This window comes from Gopherus flavomarginatus, chromosome 9 (genome assembly GCF_025201925.1).
Source record: "Gopherus flavomarginatus isolate rGopFla2 chromosome 9, rGopFla2.mat.asm, whole genome shotgun sequence".
NCBI lineage: Eukaryota > Metazoa > Chordata > Testudines > Testudinidae > Gopherus > Gopherus flavomarginatus.
The window spans coordinates 85,633,443-85,650,162 of NC_066625.1; the positions used below are offsets into that span (position 1 = coordinate 85,633,443).

Below are 16,720 nucleotides of genomic sequence, written 5' to 3' on the forward strand. Positions count from 1 at the left end.
ACAAAGCTTTTATTGTTAATTTCAGAACTTCTGCAGATTGCTGGAATAAGTCCCCATGGTAATGCTTTAGGAGCATCAATGCAGCAACAAGTGAACCAGCAGATGCCTCAGGAGAAACGAGGAGGCGAAGTACTAGATTCAACCCATGACGACATAAATCTTGAAAAAAGTAATATTTTGCTGCTTGGACCAACTGGGTCAGGTATGTAATTTAACACTTCTGTAGATTTTGAGTACCTTGGAAACAGATAAGCTACAAATATTTTTATGTTACCAGTTGAGTGAATAAAATCATGACATAGAATCATAGAAATGTAGGACTGGAAGGGATCTTGATAGGTTATATAGTCCAGTCACCTGTACTGAGTCAGGACTTAGTGTTGTCTAGATCATCCCTGGCAGGTATTTGTCTAACCTATCCTGAAAATCCTCTAATGGTGGAGATTCCGCAGCCTCTTAAGATAGTTCATTGCAGTGCTTAAAACACCCTTACAGTGAGAATTTTTTCTTAATGTCTAACGTAAATCTCCCTTGCTGCAATTTAAGCCCATTACTACTTGTCCTGTCCTAGGTAGATAAGCAGAACAATTTTTCACTCTCCTCTTTATAACAGCCTTTTATATAATAGTCTTCAAGTGTGTTCCCACCCTCAACCTTGTCTTCGCCACACTAAACAAATGCAGTTTTTTTTCAATCTTTCCTCATAGGTCATGTTTTCTAGACCTTTAATCATTATTGTTGTTCTTCTTTGGACTTTCTCCAATTTGTCCAGATCTTTCCTGAAGTATGGTGCCCAGAACTGGACACCGTGCTCCAATTGAAGTCTTATCAGTGCTGAGTAGAATGGAAGAATTACTTCTTGTGTCTTGCTGACAATGCTTCTGCTAATACATCCCTGAATGATGTTTACTTTTTCTACAACAGTATTACGTTACATTACAGTATCACATGCATCCGACGAAGTGGGTATTCACCCACGAAAGCTCATGCTCCAATACGTCTGTTAGTCTCAAAGGTGCCACAGGACTCTTTGCTGCTTTTACAGTATTACATTGTTGACTCATTTAGTTTGTCATCCACTATAAGCCTCAGATCATTTTCTGCAGTTCACCTTCCTAGGCAGTCATTTCCCATTTTGTATTTGTACAGTTGATTGTGCCTTTCTAAATGTAATACTTTGTGTTTGTCCTTGTTGAATTTCATCCTATTTATTTCAGACCATTTCTCCAGTTTGTTAAGATCATTTTGAATTCTAATCTTGTCCTCCAAAGCACTTGTTACCCCTCCCAGCATGGTATTGTTCATAAACTTTATAAGTATCAGAGGGGTAGCCATGTTAGTCTGGATCTGTAAAAGCAGGTGCCACAGGATTCTTTGCTGCTTTTACAAACTTTTTAAGTATACTCTATGCTGCTGTTCAAATAATTTTTGAAGATATTGAATAGAACCAGACTCAGGACAGATTTTTGAGTTCCTGTTTTAAGAAATGTCAGTCTCTGGTGGTTCTTTTTGGCAACAGAAAAACAGCAGGAAATAGAAATGCTAAACTCCAGCCTTTGCTGTGTAGTATGTGCTTATCCTAAACTACAAGAAATCTATATTGAAACATGCTGCATGTTGAGTTCACTTAAAAACAGATTGAAATGAGCTTTTCCTCCATAGTATAAAGCTAGCATTTTAATTCTGCACTTCAGACCTGGGTACTGCCAGCTTATATTACACCTCCCTCCTTTCCAACTACCTGTCTGATCCGATTTGCCCTCTGCCATACTTCAGATGCATCCACTATGATGATTTCTTTCAAGCACAGGACCGTGTTGACTGTAATCATTGGACTACAAGAAAAAAGTGCCATGCACAATTTTTATATCCTGATAATGATGCCTGCAAATCATATTTTCAAAGGTCTTCAAATCCAAGAAGACAGGTGGCCATCTGGTGTTACCCACAGATACATCCATAATGTGTACTGTGGAATGTGGGTGGCTCATCTTGGTCAAAAATCAATTGTACTGCAAGGTTCAGGCAGTTTTCCAGAACAATCATATAAATACCTTGCTAGAATCGATTATAGGAAGATGTTGTAATCATACCTCAGCTACTAGCAGTGAAAAACGGCAGTTCCTATAGACTGATAGCGTGGAAACAGAATTGTCTGGAATCAGGTAGGGAAGAACAAAATCAAAGCAAACTCTTCCTGGACACAGTTCAGTATCAGGAAATTCTATATGCTCAGAAAATAACCAGTCCTTAAATCCAGTCCGTTGCAGGTGCTTTAATAAATGTGGTTATGACATGCAAAATGTGTCTACTTGGAACCTGATCTTCAGAGGTGTGGAATACCCAGTGAGCTTAAGTTGTATTGTGTAGAATGATGCTCCCACCTCTTAGGATTTTGATGAATGTAGTGAATTAGGCCTACTATACACTGGGAATTTACTTCAGTATGGCTCTGTCTCTCAGGGTGTGAAAAATCCACAGCCATGAGAGACGCAGCCTAAATTCCCTGTAAGCTGTGCGGCCGCGCAGCAGCCTATTTAGCGCCCCGCAAGTGTTCAAGGAACCCGCCCAGGGATCAGCCGGGGGAGCAGCACCCCCTGGCCCCACCTAGCCCAGTCCCCAACCTGCCGCAGATGGGGCGTCCCACTCTGTCCCAAACCCGGCTGGGGAAGGGGCGCCTATCCTGTGGCCCCAGCCCCAGAGCTGCTGCAGTGGGGAGAGGCGCCTCTTCCCGTCCAAGCCTAGGTGCTGCTGTGGGGGGAGAGAGCTGGAAGAAGTCCTCTCTCCACGCTGAGCACTCTCCTGCACCCCAAACCCTCATCCCTGGCCTCACCTCAGAGCCCGCATTCCCAGCTGGAGCCCTCACACCCCTGCACCACAACTCTCTGCCCCAGCCCTGAGCCCCTCACCCCCAACCAGAGCCCTCACATCTCTGCACTCCAACCCTTTACCTGATTTCTGTGCCCCTTCTCACACTCCGAACTCCTCGGTACCACCCCCACCACATGCATTTTATTATGTGCACTAATGTGAAAGTCATGTGTCACACATCACCTCCATATTGATGCATATAACAAAATTCATTCCACGCATGGGTGGGAAAAATTAGAGGGAACACTAGATGCAGCTATAGTAACCTAACTCCCAGTGCAGAAACGCACTAGAATTCTCCCATTGACTTAGCTACTATCTGTAGAGGAGATGAATTACCTGTGTTGACAGGAGAACCCTGTCAGCTTAGGTAGTGTCTGCACTGAAGTGCTACAGCAGTGCAGTTACAACGATGCAGCATTTTAGGTATTGACAAGTCCTTAGTGTGAGTAATAGACATCCATGTCAGTCACTCCATAGTGAACTGACTTCTTGCTTGTTACCTTTTTGGTCTATTCATTTTAAGACATCACTCTTCTGATTTTTAATTCACTCTAACACTAGAGGAAAAATAATGTCCATGTGCATGACTGTAATTGAAACATCTTTTAAACAGCAAAATGCAGCAGCAAAGATGGTCTCTGGGGTTTGTACCCCTAATAGCAGCTGCAAGTGATGCATGGTATTTGATGACTCACAGGTCCTCTACCCACCTGTGCTTAGCATTGTTGGGAAGGGAGAAAAAGGCTATGCTACTGAATCTTCCTTCATTAAGGGGAGAAAACTGTGTAATCAGTCATTAAAGCCATGTTAAAAATATAACTTTTCTGTAACTAGAAAAAATGTTTATAGTTTGCAGACTTCTCATGGCAAGCTCAAGATGACATGTCCTGGTTAGAGGATGATGCTGTTTCACCTTCTAAGCCAGAGCTATTGTAGGGTCTAAAAAGGAAAAATTGTATTTCAGTTTTTATAATATTTTACTCAGAAGTCTGTGTGCATGTATGTAAAAATACAAACATAACAGGATATTATTTACTCAGTACTCTCTCAGCCAAAGTATGGCTATGCCACTCTTCGTTTCAGGCAAAAACCTGAATAAACAGATCGGGTTTCCATAGTGCCCTGAAAGTTAACAGATGAATGGCACTAGTAATATAACATTTCGTTTATACTGGCACACACTTGTTACAATATATAAACACACAAACTTGTGTTAACTGTAGTGTATGTATCATAGGCAATCCTGAGCAAACTAATAGAATGTCATTAAAATGTACGCAACTTGGCAGAATCAAAAGATGACAGCATACATTCTTTGACAAAGCTCGCTTACCCAGAAAACATTGTTGAATGTTTAGCTGTCTGATGATGAAGAATGCCACACTGGTTATGTTCATTGAGGAAAAATGCTTGTAGTCTTGTATACTGCCACAGAAATACATTATGAATATTACAGAACAAATATTAGTTTGGTTTTTTTAATTTTTAGGTAAAACCCTGCTGGCTCAGACTCTAGCTAAATGCCTTGATGTACCTTTTGCTATCTGTGATTGTACTACCTTGACTCAAGCTGGCTATGTAGGTGAAGATATTGAATCTGTTATTGCAAAACTACTGCAAGATGCCAACTACAATGTAGAAAAAGCTCAACAAGGTAAACTTGGACCATGTATTTTCTGATGTTTGTCTGTAAAATCTACATGACCCAATTACATTCTGTAAGTTGGTGCCAAGAATCATTTTAATAGTTTAGCATTCTTGGTGTGTATATATATATATACTTCTAACTGATTGATTAATAAGAATTTTCAAAACTTAGTAAATTAATTTTAAAAATGATTATGAACAGGTGTAACAAGTTATTCCTTTCTTGTTATCCAGCAAGTCGCTTATGTAACATGCAGCATTCTGTAACATTGCTATAGCAATCTCTTCTATTTAAGATGGCACTCTTCTCTGTGCATAGATAAATTTCTCTCTTACAAATAGCATCTTCTCTAAATATATTCCTTGTACTTTAGGAATTGTTTTTCTGGATGAAGTAGATAAGATTGGCAGTGTGCCAGGCATTCATCAGTTACGAGATGTAGGAGGAGAAGGCGTCCAACAAGTAAGTATGCAGTTTTTTTATTTCAGCCTTGTAAATCAAATCGTTAAAGTACATGAAGTCCCTGATGTTGTCTTGTCATGTTGCAGATATTGTCTGTGTATAGATTCATATTTCATTGAATTCTAGAGTTTAATCAAAAGCCCCTTAGCCCCCATTCTGCTCTTCACCTCCCTCACTCCCCAAAAAACCCTCAGTGGAATTTTTATTAGAAATCATCCTTATCTGCTTTCAGGTATCAAGTTACATAAACTGAAAATCACTAGATGCTGTTTTTTCACTTTCTCCAAAACCCTTCATCACTGATGTCTCATGGAGAACTTTGAAAAACATTTTTAAAAACAATTCTTCTCATATGGGAGGTGGCATGTAGAAGACAAGCAATCTAGGTTTTGTTCCAATCTCTGCCACTGGCTCTTGATGTGGCCTTGGATAAAATTCTCAAGTACTCGGAACCTGTGGGCCAAGTCCTGCTTGTCATATTCAGGTGGTCAGTCTCATTGAATCCGGTGTGAGTAGGTTACAGGATTTGATGTGCATTCTGTTCTAAAGCTACAATGTGGATTCTTTATTTACTGCCTTTACCTCTCTGTTTTTACTTAGGGCTTGTTAAAGTTACTAGAAGGTACAATAGTGAACGTTCCAGAAAAAAATTCCCGTAAGTTACGTGGAGAAACGGTGCAGGTTGATACAACAAATGTCCTCTTTGTAGCTTCTGGTGCCTTTAATGGTCTTGACAGAATCATCAGCAGGAGGAAAAATGAAAAGGTGAGAACACATTGTTTTAGGATAGCTCTTTTTAGCCGTATTGAATGTATAGTGGCTCTTTTGCTAATGATTTTGGAAGGGTTATCTGTATTTATCTGTATCTGCACCGAGAAAACTGAATTCTAGTACTAAAAAGTTAATTGTGAATGTGGTGTAATGTCCCTTAATTTTTAAAAATGGGGTTCCTGTGTGAACCATTCCATTGGGGAGGTGTCCTACCATCACATTTCCTTTAAATGTATGATATGATGCATAGAAAGCTTGAAGCAGAGAGCAAGCATTGGAAAAACACACACACACACACACACACACACACACACACACACACACACACACTCTCTCTCTCTCTCTCTCTCTCTCTCTCTCTCTCTCTCTCTCTCTCTCTAATATTATATTTAATCCCCCTTATTTATCAGCAGTTGGAGACACACGACTTTGCTCTTTTTTGGATGACATAAGAAGCCTATGTAGTGCTATATTATTGGGTCAGTTTCCCACTTCCAGCAGATGTCTAAATAGGGTGACCAGATGTCCCATTTTTAAAGGGACAGTCCCATTTTTAAAGGGACTTTTTCTTAATATAGTCACCTTACTCCCCACCCCCTGTCCTGTTTTTTCACAGTTGCTATCTGGTAACCCTATGTCTCCAGTTCTGACCCCAAGCTTTGTAAAGCTTTTTGGTGTAGTTTTTTTATTAGATGATCATCTGTTTCACTTTGGAAGAGTACGCTTTATTGTTATCGGAGGGTGCTTGTATCACATAGCAACTAGTACAAGATATGTAATGTAATCACATTTTAATTTGTGAAAAGTATTTAATTCCTTCATGCCTGATCAGTAGTCACTATATGTTAGTGCCTTGCTGAGAGAACTAACTGTTACAACAGGTTTCTGTTAATTCATACAACGTTAAAATTAAAGCAAACTTGTAACTGTAGCTCTTCCATGAACATGCAGTGTTTATTTTGCAGTATCTTGGTTTTGGCACGCCATCTAATTTGGGAAAAGGCAGAAGGGCTGCTGCAGCAGCTGACCTCGCTAACATAAGTGGGGAGTCCAATACACAGCAAGATATTGAAGAAAAAGATCGCTTGTTGCGGCATGTGGAAGCCAGAGATCTCATTGAATTTGGCATGATTCCAGAGTTTGTGGGACGTTTACCTGTGGTGGTTCCCCTGCACAGCCTGGATGAGAAAACACTTGTACGGATTCTTACTGAGCCAAGAAATGCTGTTGTTCCTCAATACCAGGCATTATTCAGCATGGACAAGGTTCGTTTTTTTTTGTCTTACTAATTGACATCCTTTTGGTATCCTTGTTATGGAATTAATGTTAAGGCTTTTTCAATATAAAGATATACTGTCTGGTTTTTGACTAAAGAAAATAAACTCATTGTCTTATCAAAGAATGGTAAGTAATGGGAGTTGCATAAATCCCCACTCATTGGGAGAATCCCTGTTCATTGCTTCAGTAACTACATTAGTTACTTGATTTGGTGCTAGGAATTTTAATTTTCAGGGACAAAGAGATTAGCAAGATCTTATTACATTTATTGGGCTTCTCTTAAGTAATCAAAAAAACTACATGAGAAATGTATTCTTTATTTTCAGTATCTTAAGAGTACTGTATCATATTGGCCAACTGTGTATGCTGTAATTTCTTGTTAAATTGCTGAATTTTCAAAATATCTATCTTCAGTGGAGGAAAGATTGCCTGGTCTCACTACAGATATAATGGAATTACTAGCATTATTCCATTAGCGAGATATTTTTGTGTTCTGTTTTGGAATCAGGTTTCAAAGCTATTTTGATTTGAGTAGCTTATGGCTTGGGGAAAGGGTTTTTTCCTAATCTGCTATGTTTCCACTTTTTGCTTCCTCCAAAATAAGCTTTTTAATCATAGTCTTCCCCTCAGAAGTGTTAAAATATTAGATGCTTGAAATTCTTCCTAGAAACTGCAAACATTCCAAGGACATGCTAAATTTCACTAATCAGCTTGCCTTTTTTGTAGCTTATTCCCTTCACTCATCATACTCTCATTAGTTTGTTGTCTAGTTAGATTGTAAACCCTTTGCAGGGACATTGTCTTCATATCTGTCTCTATAAAGCACCTAGTGCATTGGTACTATAGAAAAAAATATAATTCAGCCTTTTTCTAATAATGTGTGTTATAACACATTAGTACCTAATTCAAGAGCTTGATCTATGCTAGAAAATTTTAAATTAATTGATTGCTCCTGCAGCATTTATAGAATACTGTTCACACACACACAAGCCTCCAATGTTCTACCCAATTATTAGACCAGATTCTTTCAGAAGATTTAATAACTAGTTACAACTTAATTGGTTCAGTCTGAACCAGTTTAGTGCCACTGTGAATGAAGACAAGCTGAAACTGTTCATCTAGTCCTCCCACTACAGTCCAAGCGTGCGCAAGTGGTCTTGCGAAATCTCCCTGAATGAACAGGGGACATTGCAGTAGAAATGTTTTAGGACAGCACTGGTGAGTGGTGGCAAGGCAAAACTTAAAAGTAATTGTCTTAAAATTAAATGGCTTCTGGGGAAACAGTTTAACTGGTTTGTACTTGAACTCATTCCATACAAATGATTCTGTTACTAGTGTTCAGGTCTGTAGTGTAGACAAGATAGAGAGGCCACTAGTAAATACACCTGTACAGAATCTAAGCAAATGGCCTTCATAACCCATTATTCATCACTGCTTTGTGTTGAATGCATCCTAGTCTCTTGACACATTTACAGCTATGCAGCTATATTGAAATGGTAGGAGACACCATACTGTAATTGCAACTGAAAAGCAGGTACTTGAAGATTTTTATCTAATACAAACGAACTGGAAATTATCTGCAAACCATAATATTTTATTCCATTCATGATAACTCAGCCCTCTAAATTAGGTGCAAATTTGTCCCATTTTTTTAATACATATTAGCTTTAGTATTTATATAGCTGTGGTTTTCTTGTTGCTTTACTTGCGCAGTCCAAGGAACCTGTCCCAAAAAAGAGATTGATTTTTTTTTTTAAAGGAAGGTGGGAGGTGCAAGAGCAGATTATGACAAAATCATCAAAGCGCTTATGTTAACATCTGTTCTATGGTGAATACATTGTGTAGGTAAAATTTCCAAAAGATGAATTAGAAGTGCTACTTCATGAACTAGCTATTTCATAATATTTTTATTAAATGATTTTGCACAATGTATTTATTGTTAAATGAAAGATGGGTAAACCATGGACTTAAGAAAGTTACAAATGAAATATTTCAACAAAATTTAATGTATTCTTACGTATGTAGTGTGAATTGACTGTTACTGAGGATGCACTGAAGGCTATAGCCAGACTGGCGCTAGACAGAAAGACTGGTGCAAGAGGTCTTCGATCTATAATGGTAAGTGTGCAGCCTTTTTTAGGGGGTGTTATCAGCCTCACTAGGTGTAGATAATGTATTTTGACTGTAAGTATTCTTCTTGCTAAGACAACTTATGCTTAAAAAAGGATCTCTAGGCAGGATATTAAGATCTGCAAAGTAAATTTCGTCCTAATGACAATAGCTAGTCAGATTTCTTCCAGTCCAGTATCCACTATTATGAAGTGACTCTCAGAACTACTTTTGTGCAAAGCATTGTATACATGATTTTTTTACTTTTCTCTTTGCTCATAGGAAAAGTTGTTGCTGGAGCCCATGTTCGAAGTACCCAATTCTGACATTGTATGTGTGGAGGTTGACAAAGAAGTTGTGGAAGGCAAAAAAGAACCAGGATATATTAGGTAACAGAGGAATTGCAATTCCAGCCAGACTAATAGTCTAGACAGTCAGTCAGCCGGTGCCTCATACAAATGGTTTTTTTAATAAAATAAAATTCTACACACATACATGTTCCAAAAATAATCTTCCAACTTTGTGTATATCATACATAGTTGGTAGATATAGGGCACTTAATGCATATTCTGTACTAGTGATTTAGGATTTTTTTATTACCATTGTTATATTACATATTATATCTAAAAATATAAAATTGTTTTGTAACTTTTAAATTTAAATGTATTACATTCTGTTTTTAACTCTTCCCAGTGTGTGTGTGTTTCTTTAGAAACAGAAAACAAAAAGTGTATGATGAGTTAATTGTGAATATATCACTAAGGCTATTTGAGTGGTGGTGTATTTGCTGAAAAGAAAAAATTCTGTGTTCTGTGAGGGCTCCAGGACACTGGAGCTTGCTTCCCCTTCCTGGGTTGGAAATAGCTGAATTTGATGATCTAGGCATGCTGCAAAATACATCTGTTTGATAATATTTTTGAGATGGCAGAGGGTATACTTGCCTCAGTTCCTGTTGAAATTACTAGTTTAATTCTGCTGGGATTTAATGATTTTATTAGATCTTGGATATGTGTTTTTTCCCCAATCTAAATAAATAGATGATGTGGAGAGGGGAGGGACAGTTCTGTGTTTAACATACAGGACTGGGAGTCAGTTTTCCTGGTTCCTGTTTCTCACAAGATTCCTTGTGTGACCCTCAGGAAGCTGCATAACCTCTCTGTGCCTCAGATTCCCTTTCTGCATAATGGAGATGTAACATGCAGCACTAGTAGAGTTCCCCCTGGCTGCACACTCATCAGGCTGCTGTATTGAGCCTCACACACTGGACCCTGGGGTCTCTGTAGGCAGCAGCACTGTTTCTCTCCTTGGCCTCTTGACACATTTCTATCTTAGAAATGGGACCATGTGGCCAAGCTGTCCTAGGCCCAGAATCCTGTCTTCCAATTGCAGCCGATGCCAGATGCTTTAGAGGGAATGAACAGAACAGGGCAGTTATTATGTGACCCATCCCTGTCTCTGGGGTACCCAGTATTCTTCTGCACATGGCTTCCAAAATCATAGAGTGTCTGTCTCTCCCTGCCCCCCTCTTAGGCAGCTAGCTTCCTCCATCCTCAGCACATTCAGCAGTAAAACAGGGCTATCTGTTACAAAGGCATGCCCCTCTCTCCTGTCCAATGCTTTGTCCAAAAGCCTGCCCTTGGTTCTATCTGAGAGTCCGTTTTAAACCCCTGCTTTGTCATCCCTGCCCCTTTGTCTTGTTTGGTGATTTTCCACTCTGCCCTCCCTGCGGAGAAGTTCAGGGAACTGTTCCTCTGAGCTCCAGCCAACCCATTGTCCCAGTGAGTTCCCACCTGCATAGGCAACCCATTATGGTTTAACAACCACGCACCATCCCTGATCTAGAAGGTACATGACATAGCACCTGCCAACTGGTGGCTGACTCACTACACCAGCAGTTCCTGAACTGTGGGATTTGAGGTTGCACCATCAGCCGATGGGGTGCAGCAATCCTTAGTATGCAGAGGATGCCATTTTGCATCACACAGCATGACTTTGTATGCATGGTCATGTGTGAGGTCATGCTCTTCAAAATGGCATCCTCCATGCTGTCTGGGATCCCAGGAGGAAATATTTCACTAAAGTGGTGTCATGCCAGCAAAAAAGTTTGGAAACTCTGCTGTACACATTAAAGCATTTCATATCATCAACTGGAAGTCATAAGTTGTATGTAGACAGATTCCCCAAAACATCATAGGAGATAATACTATTATTTATCAAGTCAGTATTGAGGCTTAATTCTGAGGAGCTCAACCTGCAGATAGAGAGGGGATTGTTGAAGTAGGAAGTGTTATCTTCAGTAACACTCTTGTTAAGTGTTAAGAAGTGCACTGCAAAATAACTAGGAGCCTGCAGTGTTTATTGGAAAGTTAAACTTTATCCTATTTATTTCTGGTCATTTAATTTGTGATAAAGAATGTAAATTTTCCTTTTCAAGCAAGTAAATAAGGTTTAATCAGTGAATTACCTCCCCAAGAGACATTTGAGACCAGTATTTAAAGCAGCACACATGCCATATCCAACTTGAAATGATGCTTTATGAAATACCTGTCTGTGAGGAGCCGTGGTAATCCTACCAGCATTCTCCTCTCAACTTGTAAAATATGTGATCAATTCTTTTTAATTGTAGGGCTCCGACTAAAGATACATCTGAAGAAGAGTATGACTCGGGAGTTGAAGAAGAAGGTTGGCCTCGTCAAGCAGATGCTGCAAACAATTAAATAGTTCAGTGTTCTCCTGCATATAGAGTACTTGGTTATTTTTAAGATCATTACCTGGCATTACAGTCTGATACTGAAGTTATTGGATCTATCCTGGATATAATACATGGTCAAAAAAGTTGTTATTTAAAAAAAAAAAATAGATCATGTATTGTAACATCACGTTGATTTATTCAGTGGACATTATTTGGACTTCAGTAGCATAATGTTCAAATATAAATTGTACATTACATTTTGTTCAGTTTTTAAATGTGCTTTAACAATTCTAAAAAGCAAAGAAGGTGTTGCTTAAACAATGCAAGTGTCGCAAATAGTTTTATTTTACAATAATGTTACTCTTCACATGGGAAAACACGTTAAATATAAAATAGAGGATAAGCAAACTTAATTTTGCATATATTTCACTCACTTGAGTTAAGTTCATTCACTGTAAATGCCAGTGTTTGATTTATGTACATTTGGAACCCAAATGGATGCTGGAGAGACTTGTTACATTTGTCATGAAAAATTTCTTAAACTGGATTTTGAAAAAAAATCAGACGTGTTTTATGACCTTTTTTATGCAACTTTGCTGAAATGTAACAAATTTGTTACAATAATTGGCGGCAGTACCAAATATCATATCATTATTTACTTACCTTAGCATCATATGTACATTTTAACGGATCCTTTAGAATACTGTGAAAGCAAGTGGAACCAGAAGTCTGAATTTCTTTTGGAAGGAAACAATTTACAGGAAGTAGACCATGTGGATTTAGACTTTAAAATGGCCTAAAATTTAAATATTAATGTTCTATATAGTACATTTTGTTTAAAGTATTGGAACTATCATGCATCAGTTTTTTGGTGCCAGATGTTTGCCCACCTATCTTCTTATAACATTAAGAGATGAAAGAAAGTAAAGTGAATGTATAGTATTTTTGATGTAATCAGTAGAGACTGTTTACGACAGTGCTTTTTTTTTTAAGTTATATGCTTAAATGCTGGTGTTGCATCTTGTGTTTTTTTGTCTCTCTTGGTTTTAGACTTTCAGCAAAGCAAAAAAAGCCCTAACTTGGTTTTACATTCTAATTAACTTGATCCTTTAGGAAAACATTTGTAAAACACTAAGGGACTTGTATCTTTTTGATTATTTCAGAAATTAAAATCTATGCTGATAACTTCGATGTTTTGGTCTTCCTAGCAATATGTGGCTCTAAGTTATGCTGACTTTTGTTAAGTTTTCAGTCAAGCTAGTTAATTTAATTAAAACACCCTTACAGTTTTTAGGCTAGGATAGGAATACAGTGAATGTTTTAGATCAGAATGGGTACTGTTCTATTGGCCCACACCTTCATTTCTTCACTAGTAGTTCAGAATTAACATGGTTTGTCAGTCACTTAATACATACATGCTTATATAGAATGGATACAAAAAATATAGATTGAATCAGTTTTTCTTCTGATTAAGCTACCCAGTAATGGTTCAGAAAAGGCTGCCCTCAAGGTTCTGGATACTTTCAGGAGAAGCAACCATAGTTAGTTTACTCTGGATAGACTTCCAGTTTTGGTAACTTTAACCTCATTTTCCTTTTTGTAGAATGAAAATTCTAATAGCTTTTAATTCTATTAATTCTTTTTTAAATGATTGAGAAATGTTTTAGTGAAAATCCATTAAACAACTTAGTTTAATATGTAATCATGAAATGTTTTTAAACAAATGTGGTATAACTACAACTTGTACTTCAAAAGCAGATTTGGTATTTGAATAAAACAAAGCAAATATTCATGAATTACAGATTTCTGTAGATGAAGCATGAGACTTAAGTAATGGCACATAAAATGATTAAAATATTTTCCAGAATGCTTGAGTTCAGGATCCTCATTAAAAAGCTGAATTAAAGTTATATATTTACATATTGAACATTCACAGATGAGTCCACTTTCATATTTAAGACAGTTTTGAATCTATGTAATAGAATAAAGTTTCTTTGGGAATTATGCAAGCTAATCATGACTATTTTCATATTCTTAAAATTTAAAGGTACATATAACAAAAGTACAATAAAAAAGCAAAGTAGCTGTAACTTGGGAGAATGAAATCTGTTTAATATAAATTGCCTTTGGTTAGCCACCTTAGTATTGTCAGGTAAATGCTTCTTCCACTAATTGTTTAATTAAAAAGTCACCTAATTTTAATAGGTTCTTAAAGGCCTCTTGCATCTTCATGCTCATTTGAAATCTTATCAAGTTGATACAGTAGGGAATGAGATGTTTTAGAGCTGCCTTCTCTATAGTTAGTTAGAGACAGTAATTGCCTTACTGAAATGCTTGCTTTATCTCCTCTTTGGATACTACTGAGCCAAGGGAAATGTCCAGCTTAAATGAAATGCTGTGTCCAAAATAGCAATAAAAAGGCTAGAATGACTCTCTAAGTAAAGATCAGTGCTTTTTTTGGAAAATGCACCAAACAATGTTTGTGATGGAAAGAGGGAAGAAGAGTTGTACATGTGTATACATCTCATTGAGAAAGTAATTGTGTTAGCAATTGTGGCAGTTATCTGTGTCAATTCCTTGTACCTTGATAGAATGAGTTGCGTAATGAACCCCCACAAAGGTCTAGGAAAAGAGGTTGGATTTGGCTTTTTGCAAAGAGTTTTACAAACTTGACTATTTACCTCTGGGGACACGTGTGTGAGGGGAAATTCTAGAAACCAGCTGCTTAAGATTTTCAGCAGGCTTCAAAAACATTTCAGACTAAATCAAACCAGTTCTGTGCTGTTGTGGATAGAGAAACTGAAAAGGTTCAATTAGACCATCACTCCACTGTTTCATTTAGTACAGTCTGTGGAATCACAGCTTCACTGCTCCTGGAAACTGAGCTGGGGATGGAGTTTATGGGAATGGGATAGATATCCATACGCTGTAGCTGAAAGAATTTAGACTAACAGGAGTGTGGCTGGGCCAGCAAACCTACAGCAGAGCAGTTCTTTAACTGCTAGTTCGGCTAGAATGAACATATTGAAGCAGCAGGGAGTAGACTGGTGCACTATAACAAGCTTTTGACCCCTTCCCTGGGGCAAACAAGGCCATACTAGTAGCTAGCCGTGTCAATGCATATATTTTTTTGACTGGGCTATATTAAGTAATGTAACAGTCAAATCCTACATGTTGATTTGTAATTACCTGTTGTGCATTAATTCTGCTGCTGCTTGAGACATTCTCCTACTGTTGCCTGCCACACCTGCAATAGCCTATCACTGCACTCTGCTAGGTCATGGGAAGAGGATTTACACTCAAGTAGCTGGTATTGCAGATGTACTCAGGCCAGCTGTGTAGCCCCACTTGACCTATTTTGACTCTAGTTGGCCACCTCCAAGGCGGAGTCAATAAAGGCAATGTCATACACTTAGTGCCCTACCAAATTCATGATCCATTCTGGTCAGTTTCACAGCTGTGGGAGTTAGAAATTAGTCAATTTCATGTTTTCAGATGCTTACATCTGAAATTTCATTGGTGTAACCTGGGGGTCCTGGCCCAAAAGAATCATGGGGCGTGGATTTCCACCCTCACTTCTGTGCTGCCTTCACAGCTAAGCTCTGAAGGCAGCAGCACTGGAGCTTCTGCAAGAGGTTCCAGGAGGTGGATATGGGTCTGATCTCCCCTATGCTGCTAGTCCCGGCTGAGCTGGGGAGGGACAGGACTTGCTCTTTACCTGCACTGTGGTTCTCTGGGGGAGAACACCCACCTCTGGGTACTTCCTCCAGCTGCAGCATGCTCACAGCTACACAGGGGAGATCAGATCAGACCCACCTCTGTCAACCTCCGCTAGCTGCAGGAACTCCAGGGCTGCTGTTTAGCCCCCGAGTTTCCTGCAGATGGGGTAGGTTCAGGAAAGTGGCTCTGATGTGCCCGTGAGCATGGCTGTGCAGGGGAAGAGTAAGTCCTCTACTGCCCCAGACTAGCAGCTGGAGACAGGGACATGATCATATCCCTCTCCTCCCTTCCAGTAGCTAGATTTCATAGGGGAGGTCTGATTTCATGGGCCATGACATGTTTTTCATGGCAGAGAATTTGGTAGAGTACCTATACTCCAGGGCTGATTGTGTGAGGTGGTAGGAGCCAGACTGCGCAGGTTACAGGATCATTCTCTGCTCTTGTTTGCAATAACTGACCCCTCATCTGCGTGAGTGACAATGTTAGGGGTAGAAGGGTGGCAAGACAACTTCATTGTGATTTCAGTCGACTCACTGTTGGTGTTATGTAGCAGATCTCTTGGAGCAGTGTAGGGTTTTGGTCACTCAACTCTCCTACTAACTTCTCAGCATATATCAGGACCAGCTCTAGCAGTGAGGAAGGTAGAGGCTGTTGTGGGTAGGCCAAAGGCAGCCTGTAATACAGCAGCAGGCGCTGTTAAACAGCGGCTCTAGTTTCTTTGGGTGAGGGGCTCCTGCGCTGTGCTCCCTGCAGTGTGGGACCCCTTCCAGCGCGCTGCAGCAGTGGCAGGCCTGGGCCCTGGCTTTAGAAATGACCGTGTGGTTGCAGCTGCTTTCTGCGGTCACTGGCTGAAGGGAGCAGAGGGGAGAGAGGTGGTGGGACTGCTCCACCTTCATCGGCCTTTTAGAAGCCCTCCCTCCATCCACAGCTACAGGTAGTCACAGCCCTTGCCCAGACCCTTTTCCTTCCTACACCAGCATAGCGCCTAGCCCCTTTCCCTCAGACCCCTCCCCTTCATAAATATTCATATATACATATTCATAATCCCTCACCGACTCTACTGGCTACCACCGCTTCGCTGCTGGCTCCTCCCCGCCGCCAGGGGGCGCTGTGCGCTGCCGGAAGCGCTCGCGCCGCTGGCTGCGGCTCAGGACGAGGCGGGCCCC

General features: G+C 39.5%; 1 protein-coding gene and 1 long non-coding RNA gene across 7 annotated transcripts in view; one reads left to right on the forward strand and one right to left on the reverse strand.

Annotated features, from left to right (window-relative positions):
- CLPX (caseinolytic mitochondrial matrix peptidase chaperone subunit X) overlaps positions 1 to 13,701 on the forward strand; it is a 33,144-nt gene extending 19,443 nt beyond the window's left edge. For all 6 annotated transcript variants that reach the window (XM_050967470.1, XM_050967471.1, XM_050967473.1 and 3 more), the window contains 8 exons: positions 26 to 202; positions 4,364 to 4,528; positions 4,896 to 4,984; positions 5,585 to 5,749; positions 6,721 to 7,020; positions 9,059 to 9,151; positions 9,425 to 9,531; positions 11,769 to 13,701. In XM_050967470.1, coding sequence (XP_050823427.1) covers positions 26 to 202; positions 4,364 to 4,528; positions 4,896 to 4,984; positions 5,585 to 5,749; positions 6,721 to 7,020; positions 9,059 to 9,151; positions 9,425 to 9,531; positions 11,769 to 11,859 — 1,187 coding nt within the window. In that variant the 3' untranslated portion in view covers positions 11,860 to 13,701. The remainder of the gene's footprint in view (positions 1 to 25; positions 203 to 4,363; positions 4,529 to 4,895; positions 4,985 to 5,584; positions 5,750 to 6,720; positions 7,021 to 9,058; positions 9,152 to 9,424; positions 9,532 to 11,768) is intronic.
- Positions 8,607 to 11,772, reverse strand: LOC127058087 (uncharacterized). The gene is made up of 2 exons (XR_007776283.1): positions 11,687 to 11,772; positions 8,607 to 8,756 (listed from the first exon to the last, which is right to left on the reverse strand). It is a non-coding gene; the product is annotated as an uncharacterized LOC127058087 (long non-coding RNA).
- Positions 13,702 to 16,720: the final 3,019 nt, after the last annotated feature.